Source organism: Camellia sinensis, chromosome 7, assembly GCF_055761805.1.
Source record: "Camellia sinensis isolate YWXY chromosome 7, ASM5576180v1, whole genome shotgun sequence".
NCBI lineage: Eukaryota > Viridiplantae > Streptophyta > Magnoliopsida > Ericales > Theaceae > Camellia > Camellia sinensis.
The window spans coordinates 84,176,631-84,192,816 of record NC_138967.1 but is presented as its reverse complement, the minus strand read 5'-3'; the positions used below and the strand labels follow the sequence as shown (position 1 = coordinate 84,192,816).

The following is a 16,186-nucleotide window of genomic DNA, read 5'->3' as shown; positions in this document are numbered from 1 at the left end:
TAGTCACAAAACAAATGATCCTTCTCAGAAGGATGGCATGAACCACGAGACAGAGGTAGGAGGAAGCATAGCTGAACGACAACTCTCCTCATTCTGTATATAAGCGAACTCTTCCTGAAGGGAAGGAAGAAATTCATGCCATGAAAGCAACTCCTAACAGGATCAAACTCCACATTAAGGCCTTCCAGAAACTTGAAGACTCTTTCCTGTTTAATAAATTTGCGGTACCCCACAGAATCCGTTGGACAAATTGGTTTGTAGTCTTGAAGGTGATCTAGATGTTTTCAGCCATTACTAAGGAAAGTGAAGTACTGAAGGATGGTCATCTCTCCCTATACCGAGTGCTCAATCGAGTGGCGCAACTTAAAAGTCCGTGAGAAATTTCCTTTCTGGGAGTAAGTAGTGGCCACAACATCCCAAACATTCTGGGCCGTCTCCATAGACAAGTAGCCCTCACCAATATCAGGAACCATGTAATGGATGAGTCATCCCATAATCAAAGAATTGGTAATCTCCCATTGGTCATAACCAGGATTAGTGATATCTGGTGTTTGGACTCTCCTGTCAACATAACCTATCTTCCCCTTATTCTTCAGAAAAAGTGTCCAACACTACGACCACACAAGGTAATTTTGGCCGTTAAATAGAGAGGTGGTGATTTTGAGGTTAGGATTCTGGTTCTTAGATGTAGTTGTCATAATGTGACTCCCCTTTAGGTGGGTGACATGTAGTGGTAGATTCACTAGACGGGTCAGCCATTTATACTCTATTTTCATAACCAAAAACTGCACTAATCACAACTATTGCAAGATGGAATGGACTGAACTGGAACAAGCAATATCAAACACAGACCACTATGGGAGCATAACAATGAGATTAATGGGGCCATATAATGACCCAAAGAATTAAATCAAATAAAGAGGACTGAACCCCCAATCAAAACAAGGGCTGAACTATTCTCAAGAAGAAAGGAATAACTTGCTTGAAGTGAGGAATAGAGTTGTAGATGGACCAACCAAACCATATAGTGCTCCGGATGATGAACAACCCTCAAAAAAACATCTATAATTGCTGGAAAAACACAGAGAGGCTGCGGCTGTTGTCGGGTGGGGTTTAAGCCTTTTTACCATTATGTGCTTTTCTACTTAATAATGTGAAGTTCTTAGACTTACTCATTTTCATTCTTCTTTTTTATTGATGTGTTTAATCTGAGTTGTTGTACTCAATCCTTTTAATTTAGGGTAAATTACAAATACACCCCCTGATTGTATGGTTTGGAAAATTACAAATGCCCCCTAGTCAGAACTTTTTATTCGACAAAATTAATTAAAAAAATAAAATTCATAATTGCTATTCTATATTATAATTAAATTACATGAATTATTTATTGAAATATAATTATGACATTATTAAAAACTGTTAATTGACTTGATGATTTATTAATAAAAAGGGGCCATCTGTCATGAAATTAGAAACTTCAAGGGGCAGTATGTAATTTCTAGAACTAGATGGGCAATTCGTATTTTAAGCAAACCTCAGGGGTGTATGTGATTTATCCTTTAATTTATCCATTATGATGATTTTATTTTGTAGGTTAGTTTCTATTACATAGCTTGACCTTGTGTAATGATAATGGCAGTTATATTGCACAGAGATATGCCAGTTAATATTTCTTAGTTTTTAGCTATTTTCATTCGATGACATTACTCGCTATAACAGGATTTCTCATAATTGCTATAAATAACAGGTACACAGCTCTTACTGCTGTGAGGGATACCAGTCATTTTTCTTAATCTCTCGTTTCACTTCACCCCCCCCCCCCGATTCTTCCCGTTTCGCTTTTATTGATGATACAGTTAGCATATATTTTTCCTATTGGCTAGATATGTTGATTGTGGCAACTGAATTGGGTGTATATGGCTCCTGAGTGTGGGGTCATGCAATCTGATAATTGGGATTCTTGTTTCTTTTCATGTGCAAATAACTTGCTGCTTTTTATCCTCCATTGTGCAGGATGCTCACCATTCCCTTATTGATGATTCTGAAATTCTAGTTGATTATAACAGACAACAGTTGATGCCAGGGTGGATCCCAAGAAGGCTAGGTTAGTTAAAAACCTTTTGTCCTTGAAACTTTATCATTTGCTTAGATCAGTTTTGATGTCATGTTTGTTGACAGGAGGTGGCCTTGGTGGTAAGAAGGAATCAGGACAGCTTCGCTTTGGTGGACGAGAAAGACCATTTCGAGCTCCCCTGTATGCATCCATTCTTTTCTATAGTTCATTGAATTATTGGATGATTATGCTTTGCAACATTTCTAAGTCCATATTTGAAATATTGTATGTTGTTCATTTTTGTGCCAAGCAGGGGCACAATACTAGTACAGGAAAAGTATATTGAAGTTAAAAGTTTAAGCTCTGTGCTCAAAAGAAGAATCCCCTATAAAATCTGTAGGGTTGTGTTTGGATTATGGATTCAAGTAGGGATTTGGAAAGGGAAAGGAAAAACTTCAAAGAAATTTGATCCTAGAAATTTTCATGATATCCAAAATTGGAATATACTCGACATGTTGCTATTTAGTTCATGGGGTAGCTTCTCAACCTCCTCAAATGTATATCTTCTCCTATTCATCCAAATACTTGGATATGCCATAATGGTGCCACTTTCCAAGCTAACCTAGTGGTGTAGGACCAAGAGCTAGAAAGAAGAAGAATAAAGAAGAACAAGAATCGTGGATTTCCAATCCCAAAATACTCCCAATATCAAAACTCGATTCAGTATTACTCATCAAAGTCTAGCTCCAAACATTACATAAAGCCATATTTATAGGCATTGTAGAAAACCCTAATTAGCATTACTAAAAATAAAATCCTACCATAATTAAACTCTTAAATGAATTAAAACTTATAAAATAAATAAAATAATCTTTAGTTGTGTCTTCCGTTCCTCATCATTTCTCCCTGACTAAAAAGAACTCTCCTCCGGAGAGTTATGAAGATAAAAGTACTTGATGAGATGAAACTTGTGCTGGAGAAATAGTTTTGTAACCCATACAGCATGTGAGCAATGAAGTACTTCCCCAAGCCAAATAATAGTACCAAAAGTCTGCACTTGGAGGAAGATGCACTGGCGAGCAACACACTGATGTCGACAAATTGTCTAGGCTGGAAGAAACGTAAGACCTTGCGTTGCTGGTAGAACATGGACTACTCTTGTAGAAGTATCAAAGAACACAGCAAGAGGCTCCAAGGTGCCCCGATAAGATAATCATATGAAAAATTGAACCAATATTAACATTTAATGATTAGTCTATAAAACATGCATTTGGTCCAGATACAAGAATGGCTAGACCATGTACATTCATGTTAATGTGTAATATGTGGATGGAGGAGCTTGAGATACAGTAGAAACAACAATCCCTTGACTACGAAAATAATCAATAAAATTCACAAGAGAACTTGTGTTAGTAAGAAGAGAATCATGGAAAACCCCATAGGGGTTGGCCGAGCCGTAAAGACTTGAGGATAAAATCTAAAGTCTTGAGTTTGAGTCACTCGGAAAGGCCACTGGCGGTTTCCCCGGTCGTTAACTTCAAGACCCAAGGATTAGCTGAGGGAGCAAGCTGGCCCAGACATTTAATTATCAAAAAAGGAAAAGAAAAGAGAATCATGGAAAGACTTAGAATTAACAGGTGGAGGAGAGGAATGATCAACATGACTAAGTGAACTCTCTACATTACACAAAGGCTTAGGAGTGCTAACTTAGGAGAAGTAGACTCTAGAGTTGGATTGTAGAGTTCCATATCAAGGAGAGCTGTTTGAGGCAAAGTAGAGTCCAAGGGAGAAGAAGGCCTAACATTTGGCTCAGGTTCTTTATTCACTTTAGGATGTTGAAAACCCGAATAAAAAATGTCAGTATGGTAAGGCCTTGCATCTTAGGGGTGTATTCTCCCAAAGGTTTAGGGATCAAAATCTCTTAGGTGCTAACAATTCCTTGGGGCTATTGGACTGGGGAGAAAGCCCTTGAATTAACTATGGTACACTTGCGGGAAACTTGCTGAGGGCCTGTGCACTCCTGGGGATTAGTCGGGCTTATATCCACCCCAGTGGCAATCAAAAAAAAAAAAGATTTAATGTGTTGATGACTAGATGAAGTGACTACACATTTTCCTAAGATTAACTCACTTTGGCTCAGAGGGGACAAATATGGATTACTTAAGATAGGAGAGGAAGACCCAACAGTTCCCTTTTCGGAGGATTCTTCACATTTACTAGGTTCTGGAGTTGAGGATTTTCTTTTAGGTCTTACATCTCTTGCTGTAGGCTTAACAACTTTATTTTCTAGTGACCATCCCTAACAATATAGCTATTCTTCCTAACAAAGTATTGGGTATCTACATCATAAATCCAAGGCCGATCGAGGAGCACATGACCTACATTTATGGGTAAGACATCACATCATTTTTGTTGAATGACAACCCAACTGAATGGGCACTAGACAATAGGGATGTGCACAGGTTGAGTTGGATCGGTTGTACTGTTAATCCGTCACCCGACCTGATTAGATTGGGTGAGAAAAGAGTCACCCGTTTCCGACCAATGTATGGTTCAAAATTTCTCAAATCGGGTTAATCAAGTTGGCGGTCAGATTGGACGAAACAAAACTCCATTTGACAACCAAAAGAGAGAAGAAAAAATCTATATTCATTCATCACCATATTACAGATTTGACTTTGGTGGTTGAATGTCACGATCCCATCTCTCCCCAAACAGGATAGTGTAGCGATAGGTCAGTAGTCATGGACTACCAAAGGCTTGACTTTTAAAACAAGTTGGACTGCTAAAATAATTAGGGCAAATTTTCCATTGACAAGTGCGGAAGTCATTATTTTCTTATATTGAGTCTATTTAAAACATCGTGCATAACTAGATGTAATGAAAGCATACATTCCTCTGGATTATTATTTTGCTATATTACATGATCTATACGACAAAAGTAAAATACAACACTTATGACAAATCTTTACAAATCCAGCACAAACATACAAGACCGGCTTCTGTTCAAACTTCTCGTCATAACCCGGCTCTTCGTCACCTACATATATATATAAGGGAGAGGGGTGAGGCATTGACCAGTGAATAGTAATATAGTAAAGCAGTAAATAAATGAACATCAGTAAGCTTTATAAAACAAATTACAAGAATCATAGTTTGAGCATAGCTTAACATGAGTATAACACTACAAGACTTGGATTTCAAACAAGATACATAGAGATGAACATTTGAAGGATTCTTGAGCATCAAGGTGTTATTGGCATGAGTCCTGCAATAACTAGGACATAACAAGATGTTATTGGCACGAGTCCTCTAATAACTAGGGCATATTCCAAGGGTGTCATCTTCATACATGATACAAGAGTATATGATGTTCATTCATGATAAAACATTAATATAGCTTTCATAAACATTAATATAACAAGGGGTGACTATTGGTTCTATGGTTAAGATTTGGCCTAATAACCTTGAAGTTATGGGTTCATGTCTTGAGACCATCACTTTGTGCATTATGCCAAAGGTTAGGTGTGTACTCAATTTTTCCCCTCCCAAACACACATTAATGTGTACAAATTGGGCCTTTTTTATTTTTATTTTTAAATGTAGCATAGATTTTGTATTTGAAATCATAGCTTTACTACACTACTACTCACAAATGGCTCTTGAACAAGGGTTTCTCCTCCAACTTGCTTGACCTATACAAAACATGAACGAGACATTGAAAACATCTTAACTTGCAAGTCCTTAAACTAACTTAAGGGTTCTAAGTTAGCTTAACATTTTCTAAAGGATTTCTAGTTCCAACTACAGTCTTTTCTAAATGTTGACAAGTGTAAATCATGTACCAAAGACGAAGGGTCCTAAGTATTCTATAACAATTTCATACGTTTTGCATTGAAAAATATCATGTTTAGATGTTTAAGGTTTGAGGAAATAGGAAGAAATGAAAGAAAACTAAGTTAGGAAAGGAATTAGCATGAAATGGTTAAGAAGAAAGTAAGCATCTTTCACTAATTTAAACGTATATCTTTGTATACTCGGAATTTGGATGTGAAACCACCACCATTAGAAACTATACTTCCGAGACTTGAATTTAGACTCAAAAATCACTAAAAACAGAGTCCAGATGAAAAAGATATGCTCATTCGGAGTTGCGTGGCATGAAAGACATGAAAGTGGGCAGAAACAGAGGTGACGCACGTGTGGGGCCTTGGGCCTTACGTGCTGCCAGCTGCAGAATGTTTTGGTTGCTGGCAAAGTTGGGCCGTACGTGCGGGAGTTATGGCCGCACGTGGGGATGGCTGCTTCAGTGCAGTCCGAAATTCTTCTCTTGTTCTTGCGTAGCTCTTTTCAATTTCGTGGCTTGGGGCTTTGAAAGTTCATTGAAAAACATTTAAAACTAATAGGAAAACATGGAAACATGACTCTTTTCAAAGCTACAAGATCAAAACATAGTTTGTTTTCAAGATTTAAGAATCAAAACACAAGATTTGTTGAAGAATTTTTGAACCCTGACTGTTACCCAAACCTTTCTGTTTCTTTATTCAAAGCATAAATTCAAACTTGTAAAACTCTTGGAAATCAAATAAAAACATGAGGGTTTAGCTTCCTACACAACAAGAACATCAAAATCATGATTAAAATAGCAAGAATTCTCATTACCTAGCTTGTTCTTTCTCTTGTTCGTCTTTTCTTTTTTCCTTCTTCCATAACTTCATTATTAACCCAAATTAACACTTAATTTCTCAATTTTAAGTGTTAGGAGGGATTATTACGAGAATTAGGGCTTAAATCTTACCTTAGAATAATCAAAGGATGAATTTTGATGAATTTTTTGAAGCTCTCCCCTCTTCTCTTCTTCTTTCTTATTTCTTTTCCTTCCTTCTCATTTCTTCTAACTCTATCTCCTCCAGCAGATTTTTTTCTTCTCTTGAATTCCTTGATTTGGTCTTCTTTAAAGGTAAGACAAAAGGTAGCAAAGAGGTGGGACAAAAAGGGAGGTGTATGCATCACCTACTTGTTTGCTTTATCAAATTCCGTAATCTTCATCATTAGTTTAATTAATTAATCTTAGTTATAGTTAATCAAGATTATGTTAGCATATTATATTAGCCGAAAGTTTCACTAAGGTCTGTCTGTAATCATTTTGTGCCCTCAGGAATTATCTTGTAATTGACTTTCTTGTAAACCCTAATCTTCATTTATAAATAGGGGGTGATATTCTATCATACCCTAAGCTGGTTACTCAAGCTTCATGGTATCAGAGCAGCACCTCTAGGGTTTCGGCTCACCCTCGTTGGTAGACCTTTCCACCAACGACACTCTAGGGTTCGAAGCTTACTTGGGTGGATCATCACTCAGCCGTCAGCTCGTCTTCCTCACCTCGTCGATCTCCTCAGCTCGCCTTCCTCGCCTTCCTCTGTCGTCTCCCTCACCTCGTTGATCTCCTCGCCTTCCTCTGTCGATCGTCACTCAGCCGTCAGCTCCTCAGCTCGTCGATCTCCTCCAGTCATTAGGTGCTCGTCGTCATCATCCTCAGCCTCTGTCTCACTGTGGTATGATCTCAGCCTTGGTATATATAAATATATATATATATATATATATATATCCTAATATATATATAAATATAGCCTGTTATATATATTTATATATAAATACATGTATACATAAATAAATCAATATATATATATATATATATATAAAAAAAAAACAAAACAAAAACAAAAAAAAAATAAAATAAAATAAAATATGATTTCTTAATTTTGTTATGTCTTTATAGTGGTCATTGTGCCTGTTATCTCACTACCACCTTCTGGGTTTGTGATTTCCACTAGTTTTGTTGCGGGTTTGGTAGTATTGTATCCATGACAGATTCCACCAGTGTGTCCCCTTCTTCTCAAACACCAAAGAGTGAGAGTCCCATTCTACCTACTACCATGACTGAGAACCCCAACCCTAGTCTGAAAATCACCACCTCTCTATTTAATGGTCAGAACTACCTAGCATGGTCTCAAAGTTTGACTATGTTTTTGAAAAGCAGAGGGAAGATGGGGTATGTTGATGGCAGGATACAGGCACCTAGTACCACTGACTCAGGTTATGACCAATGGGAGATTACCAACTCTTTGATTATGAGTTGGCTTATCCATTCGATGGTTCCAGAACTTGGTGAGGGCTACTTGTCTATGGAGACTGCCCAGGACGTTTGGGAGGCTGTGGCTGTTACCTATTCCCGCAAAGGAAATTTTTCACAAGCATTTGAGTTGCGCCGATCTATTGAGAGCTCACTTCAGGGGGAGCAGACTGTTCTTCAGTACTTCACTTTCCTCACCAACGGCTGGAAACGCCTTGACCACCTGGAAGACTATAAGCCCGTTTGCCCTGCTGATTCTGTCGGGTACAAGAAGTTCATCACACGGGAACAGGTCTTTAAATTTTTGGCCGGCCTAAATGTGGAGTATGATCCAGTTAGGGGTCGAGTTCTGAGTATGGACACTCTTCCTTCACTTCAGGAGGCATTTGCCTATGTACAAAATGAGGAGAGTCGTCGGTCTGCTATGATGTCCCCTGTCTCTACTGACCGTTCCGCATTATTGTCTACTCCTCGAGATGGCCTCAGCCTGCCTCCTCCGTCTGCTGCTAAGGAGTCTGTATTCTGTGATTATTGCAAGAAGCTGCGGCATACTCGTGAGACGTGTTGGAAGCTTCATGGGACTCCATCCGGGGGTCGAGGTGATCGGTCTGGTTCTCGAGGAGGTCGGTCAGGCCAATCTCGAGGACGTGGTTCCTATTCCCGGGCTCATCAGTCTAGTGCCGTTGATACCCTTGATTCTAATTCTACTTCTGTTACCCAAGCTTCTGATACTGAGCTGGAGGATGCTTTGCGCCAATTGTTGGACCGTCGATCTTCTACTGCTCTCAGTACCGCTTCCTCGTCCTTTGCCCGCTTAGGTAACTTAGCTTCTTCTCCTTGTGCTTTCCTGTGTCATACAACTTTGCCTTGGATTATTGATTTTGGTGCCTCAGATCATATGTCTGGCTCCTCTGATCTTTTCTCTGTCTATAAGCCCTCTTCAGGTCAGGACAAAGTTAGGATTGCCGATGGTACTGTTTCTTCCATTTCTGAAAAAGGTTTAGTCCAAGTCACTCCTACCATACATCTATCTTCTGTTCTCCATGTTCCCAAGTTTTCTGTTAATCTGTTATCCTTAAGTCGTCTTACCCAGGATTTGAATTGTAGTGTGACGTTTTTTTCTGATCATTGTCTTTTTCAGGACCTTGTCACGGGGAGGACGATTGGCAGTGGTAGTGCAGAAAATGGTCTCTACTTCCTAGATCAACCGGACAAACTTGCTTATTCTTCCACCACGTCTTCTACTACCCCCGCTGATTTATGGCTGTGGCATCGGCGTCTTGGGCATCCCTCATTTCATTTACTTAAGCATTTATTTCCTTCTAGTTTCGCAAATCATCATGTGTCTGACTTTCTTTGTGAGTCTTGTCAACTTGGCAAACAACATAGAGCTTCTTTTGCTCCCAGTTTGAATAAAAGTTTCGTTCCTTTTTCATTAATACATTCTGATGTTTGGGGTCCCTCTCGTGTTCTGTCTGTGAAAGGTCATCGCTAGTTTGTTACATTTATTGATGATTTTTCTCGTGCTACTTGGGTGTATCTCATGAAAGATAAGAGTGAGGTTTTCTCTGTGTTTCGCACTTTTTATAAGATGATTTGTACTCAGTTTGGGGCCACTATCAAAATATTTCGTTCTGATAATGGCGGGGAATACATAGATTCTGGGTTAGGACAATATTTCTCTACTCATGGCATTATCCATCAGACCTCTTGCAGCAATACCTCTCAACAAAATGGGGTGGCCGAACGCAAGAATCGGCATCTTCTTGACATGGCTCGGTGCATGTGTTTTTTTATGAATGTGCCTCGGCCCTATTGGGGCGACGCTGTTCTCACCGCTGCCCATCTTATTAATCGTCTCTCTACCCAGGTCTTGGACAAACAGGCTCCGCTTCACGTCCTCCTCGGTTCTCCGTCCTTGTTTTCTATTCCTCCCAAAATATTTGGTTGTGTCTGTTTTGTCCATAATCACTCTCCCTCTCGTGGTAAGTTGGACCCTCGCTCCCTCAAATGTGTTTTCCTTGGTTACTCTCCTACTCAAAAGGGGTATAAATGTTACCACCCTTCTTCTCGTAAGTGGTTTGTGTCCATGGATGTAACTTTCTTTGAGTCCCAGTCCTATTTCTTGTCCTCTCCGGTGTCACCGTCCTCATTTCTGGGGGAGCCTTGGTGTGAAGTGAGTCCTGTGCCTCCTATGGTGGAACCAGTTCCTGTGCCTCCTATGGTGGAACCAGTTGTTCTTGCACCACCCTCTACTACTGTGCTTCCTATGGTGGAACCAGTTGTTCTTGCACCCCCCTCTTCTACTGGGACTATAGAACCCACTGGCACCAAGAATAAGGACGGGCATGTTTATGTCCGGGACATAGATAGAAAACAAGTTAACTGGATACACGGGACCGTTTCTGCTACTCCACTGCCATCTCCTGCTTCTGATGAGAGTCTAGGTAACTTTGAATCTCTTGAGTCCATTGATCTTGATGTTCCTATTGCCAAGAGGAAGGGTGTGAGATCTTGTACTCAACATCCTATCTCACAGTTTGTATCATACTCTCATTTGTCATCCTCATATAAAGCGTTTGTGTCCAATATTTCCTCTGTTAGCATTCCTAACCATTTTCAGGATGCTCTTGCTACCTCTGAGTGGAAACTAGCCATGATTGAGGAAATGAAAGCACTTAGGAAGAATGGCACTTGGGAATTGACTGAGTTACCTACGGGCAAACGACCTGTGGGATGTAAATGGGTATATACTGTGAAACACAAAGCAGATGGGTCTATTGAGCGTTACAAGGCAAGACTTGTGGCAAAAGGGTTTACTCAGACATATGGCATTGATTATCAGGAGACCTTCGCACCAGTGGCTAAAATGAATTCAGTCAGAGTACTTCTCTTTCTAGCAGCTAATCTAGATTGGCCGCTTTATCAATTTGATGTCAAGAATGCTTTTCTCCATGGTGACCTCAAAGAAGAAGTATATATGGACATTCCTCCGGGTTTTGAGGATCATCAAACAGAAGGCAAAGTATGCAAACTACGGAAGTCATTATATGGTCTCAAACAGTCTCCAAGGGCTTGGTTTGAAAGATTCACTCAGGCTATGTTTAAATATGGCTTTAAACAAAGTCAGGCAGATCACACATTGTTTGTGAAACATTCCTCACGCGGTAAGACTACAACACTTATTGTTTATGCAGATGACATAGTTCTTACAGGCAATGATAGTGGGGAAATACCTCTGTTGAAGAAATATTTAGCTAAAGAATTTGAAATCAAAGACTCGGGAAGCTTGATGTATTTTCTGGGAATTGAAGTTGCTCGCTCTAAGGATGGGATATTTATCTCACAGAGAAAATATGTGCTTGACCTGTTGAAGGAAACTGGGATGCTTGGCTGTAAGGCATGTGCCACCCCACTGGAACCCAATCAGAAATTGGGGGATGATGAAGGAGGAGAAGTTGTGGATAGGGGGAGCTATCAACGATTAGTGGGTAAGCTCATTTACCTATCTCACTCCCGTCCTGATATTGCTGTTGCTGTCAGTGTAGTTAGTCAGTTTATGCATGCTCCTCATCAGATTCACTTTGATGCTGTCATGAGAATCTTGAGGTATTTGAAGTCTGCTCCTGGTAAGGGTCTGTATTTTTCAAAGTATGATCATTGTCGTGTAGAAGCCTATACAGATGCTGACTGGGCTGGGTCAGTAACTGATAGGAGATCAACTTCAGGGTATTGCACATTTGTTGGCGGCAACCTAGTTACTTGGAGGAGTAAGAAACAGAATGTGGTTGCCAGGTCAAGTGCAGAAGCTGAGTTTAGAGCTATGGCACAAGGTGTGTGTGAACTTTTATGGATCAAATTATTGTTGCGTGATCTAGGTATTGATCAGACGGACTCCATGCGGTTATACTGTGATAATAAGGCCGCCATCAACATCGCTCACAATCCAGTTCAACATGACAGGACAAAACATGTTGAGATTGATCGCCACTTCATTAAGGAGAAACTCACTAGCGGTACCATTTGTACTCCTTTTGTCCAGTCTGGTGAACAACTTGCTGACATTCTCACCAAGGGGATTGGGAATAAACCATTTCATGACATATTAGGCAAGCTGGGCATGAGAGATATCTTCGCACCAACTTGAGGGGGAGTGTTAGCATATTATATTAGCCGAAAGTTTCACTAAGGTCTGTCTGTAATCATTTTGTGCCCTCAGGGATTATCTTGTAATTGACTTTCTTGTAAACCCTAATCTTCATTTATAAATAGGGGGTGATATTCTATCATACCCTAAGCTGGTTACTCAAGCTTCAGATTATTCTTCTAATTAATCGAGGTTTGACTTAATCTGACTTAGCTTAATTAATGGTAATCCCGCATAGTTTCTAATGAAATGTTAATTAAATTGTATTCATTAGATTAAGATAATTAAGCTCCTCGCTTAAGGTTTCTTAGGTGATCTAAATATTCAATATTCACTTCAAAATCAATTCCCTAACTCTATGTCATTTATCAACTTCCACACCAAGGTTATACTTCCAAATTATCTTAGGTTTTTCATCAATCATAAGTATCCTTAAGTCCCTTCTTCGAGTGTACATTCTCCCTCAAAGTTTTCTAACTACTCGTTACTATGCCTTAACCTTAAGTATTTGTGTAATGAAATGGTTAATTTGGCTTAGGGTATTCAAGGATGGATAATATTATGGTTATGGCACGTGGCATTCTATGGGGTGTTACATTGAATTATCCCAATCATCTCATCAACAAATCTAAAAAAAACTAAAAAATCATCTCACTTTGGTCTCTATTTGTGGAATAATTATCTCATGAACAATAAATCTGGAAAAAAAAAAATTGCAAAGGTGAAGGAAAGAGGGAGCAGAGATTCAATGCCCCTGTGTCCATGTGAAAAGAGGGAGACGATGAGAGGTTTGAAAAAGAGAGATGCAGACGAGAGAGTGGGGTGAGAGACTGAAATGAGAGGCTGGGTGAGAGAGGGAGAAACGACAAAGAGGAGAGAGAGAGAGAGAGAGACAAGAGGGTGAGGCTATGTGTGAGATAGAGAGAGAAAGAAGAGCTGGTGGGGTTCAGTAGAATATGAAAGAGGGAGAGAGGACAGAAAGTAGAAGAAGATGAGCAGATTGGGAGATATGGGTGAGGGTGAAATCTTGGGAGATGAAAGGTTTGGTAGGTGAGCATCAGATCTTTTTTTTGACTATAGAGAAAGTCAAATCTTGGGAAGGTAAAAATCTGGAGAATGACAGAGTTATGTTTGATGAAAAGGTGTTTTGAGAAGATAAAATATTAGTAACTAAAATGAAATTTATTTGAAAATGAATTGAAGTTATGCACGTATATAACATTTTTGGTCGGGTTGGGTTATATTGATTTTTTCTATTTAAACCAATATCCGATCGAGATTTGGAAAAAAATCATCACTAGCAACCTTAGCCGACCACGTGGATGGGCGAAACTGCCCATTTGCAATCTGGTTGGGTCGGTTAGATCGGGTCTTCAGGTAGTTTGGATTTTTGCACATCCCTACTAGACAATACTCAGAAACAAGCAAAGATGTCTTATCTATCCATGCAATCTTATATAGTTGAGGATGAAGTTTTGGATTAAGGTTGAACGTTGCGATGTGTCACGACCTTGGTTATTTTCAAGCACTCCGTGCAACACTACACTCACAAGCTTGGCTAGTGATACTAAGTCAACCTAACCCTTAGTGAACAAGAGGGAAGATTAGCGGACACAAGAGGGTTTGAGAGAATACTCTTGTATTACGAGTACACAGAGATCTTACACTCAAAGTTGGATGTCAAGTGGGTTGTGAGGCAAATGAGCCTTCAACTCTTATATAGGCAACCTAGCCCTCTAGGAACTATCTTGGACCCTTATTTATTATGGTGTGGAGAAGCTTGATGGAGCCTTCTACCACCTTACTAGAATAATCTAGAACCTATTCTAGAATCAAAGAAAAACTATTTGTCATTGAAGTAGAGCGATAAAAATATATACACACAGACTATTTCTTCATTTTATATGCGTATTTTCATATTTTGTTTGACTTGAGATTCAGTAATCTTTTGATATGTACATTCTAGACTTATGTACAAATGTTCCTTCATTCTCTTAAGTCTTCGAAGAAGCTCTAGAATCTTCTTTTGGCCTCCAATCCTTTAACCCTTCTCTTATTAGGCAACTTTATGTAGGCAACTCAGAGAGATGTGCCACTCTCCCCCACCTATGCTTGCGACGCCTTTGTCGCGTCTTCTTTGCTGAAGCTGCTAGTCTTCTCCTTGACTTGTCTCTCATTGGATTTGTCTTGTCCACTCGCCTTGTCAATGGTTTAGCAACTGTGCATGTTGGTGGATTGTTCTTTGTGGAGTCGGTTGTCTTAGTGTACAAAGGGAGTGAATTTTGCCCAATGGCTGGCTCAAATAGGCTCCCATTGATGGATTGTTCTTAGTTTGTTCGTTTGCTTTTTCTCTCTCTCTTTTTTCTTTTTTTTTTTTTCTTCTCATTTTTGTCCCGTGTGTGTTGGGGGTGAAAACCAAGCTTCATTTATGAAGATAAAAGGAAGAAAGAAAATTGTGAAGCCCATTGCTACCAACTAACATCTTGGTCTATGCTCGTTTTTAAAAACTGGGACTAATGTAACATGTATATCTCTTCCATAATCAGGCGACCAATCCCCTGGGATGATTTGAAAAAACTTGGGATCCCGCCTCCTCCGGAAGGACGATACATGTCACGCTTTCAGGTACACCTTTCTTCCCAAATCATTTATTGGCTATGGCAACAAACTGTAGCAAAAACATTACTAATGCTCTTGAACATTTTAGCTCCCTCAAATGAACTGCATCGTTGCTTGCTTGTGCTGTGTGTGGGCACAAGTGAACACCTGAACTTTTGCTGCAAAATTTCATGAGTTTTCAATGAATTCATGACATTTTTGGAAATGCCCCTATTTTTCTGGCCTTTGTTGCTATCACTAGTAGTTGAATTTGTTCACGGCAATTTCTGATTAATTTTGTATTCTAAAACTAGCTTCTTGTTAAAACCTGACCTTGAATTCATTACAAAGCCCTTTTTGTAAATGAGACAAATTTTCATTGTTTGTTAATGGCTGGCTGTAGGTTGCATCACCACCTCGAAGAAAAAGGAGCTATGTGGACAAAGATGAACAAACTCACAGGCGCCACAGACATAGTAAACATTCTGGTCGACATGAGAGAAGGTCCGCTAGCCGTGATCCCACTTCCGATGACTAGCTTGTATAAACTTGTGATGTGTAAGCCTTGATTAATGGTGTTATGCAGCAGGGAGGGACGTAGAATCATTTTTCATTTTCTTTTTTGAGGAAAAAAAAATGCCAAATATGACCAAATACTTTAGCTCATTTTGCTGAGTTCTGGATGCATCATATGTAATTCTATTTTCAAGTAGAGGGAAAAGAAAAGTGAAGAGATTTGTGGGGGGAAAACAAAAACACTGATATTTTATTTACAAATGCTTACATAAATCTAAGATCTAAACACACTCTAAGACCATCTCTAGTATATCTTCTTGTTTCAAACTTGCCAATATCGTATTTTAGCATTCTATATTGTCAAAATGTCATATTTTAATAGATACATTTGAGCAGTACATATGTTATTATTTAGCTTGATCACTATATAATTTAATTTCTACCATATGATACGATCGTGTGCATCTAATTAGATGTATTCACAAAGTTGTTAAATTTAACTTCAATTAAAAACAACATACTCTAATAATTAATATTTATAAAACTTTCAATTCATTAATTTAATTCGAGTTTACATGAAATAAATCAATTAAAACACATAATCATGGAGAAGGAAAAATAACATAGTATTGAATATTTGTCGTCAAGACAAGGAAAGCAAAATTGTCATTAAATTGTATTTTGAATATTTTTTAATAAGATAGTTAATATTTTTTTTAAAAAAATATTATTTTTATAT

The 16,186-nt window shown here is 38.9% G+C and overlaps 1 protein-coding gene across 2 annotated transcripts in view; it reads left to right on the top strand.

Moving 5' to 3' along the window:
• LOC114319820 (RNA-binding (RRM/RBD/RNP motifs) family protein) overlaps window positions 1-15,748 on the top strand; it is a 36,304-nt gene extending 20,556 nt beyond the window's left edge. Inside the window, exons 5-8 of one of the 2 annotated variants that reach the window (XM_082878368.1) lie at window positions 2,014-2,104; window positions 2,179-2,254; window positions 14,880-14,958; window positions 15,335-15,748. In XM_082878368.1, coding sequence (XP_082734494.1) covers window positions 2,014-2,104; window positions 2,179-2,254; window positions 14,880-14,958; window positions 15,335-15,469 — 381 coding nt within the window. In that variant the 3' untranslated portion in view covers window positions 15,470-15,748. The remainder of the gene's footprint in view (window positions 1-2,013; window positions 2,105-2,178; window positions 2,255-14,879; window positions 14,959-15,334) is intronic. The other variant, XM_082878369.1, reaches the window with a different exon arrangement.
• Window positions 15,749-16,186: the final 438 nt, after the last annotated feature.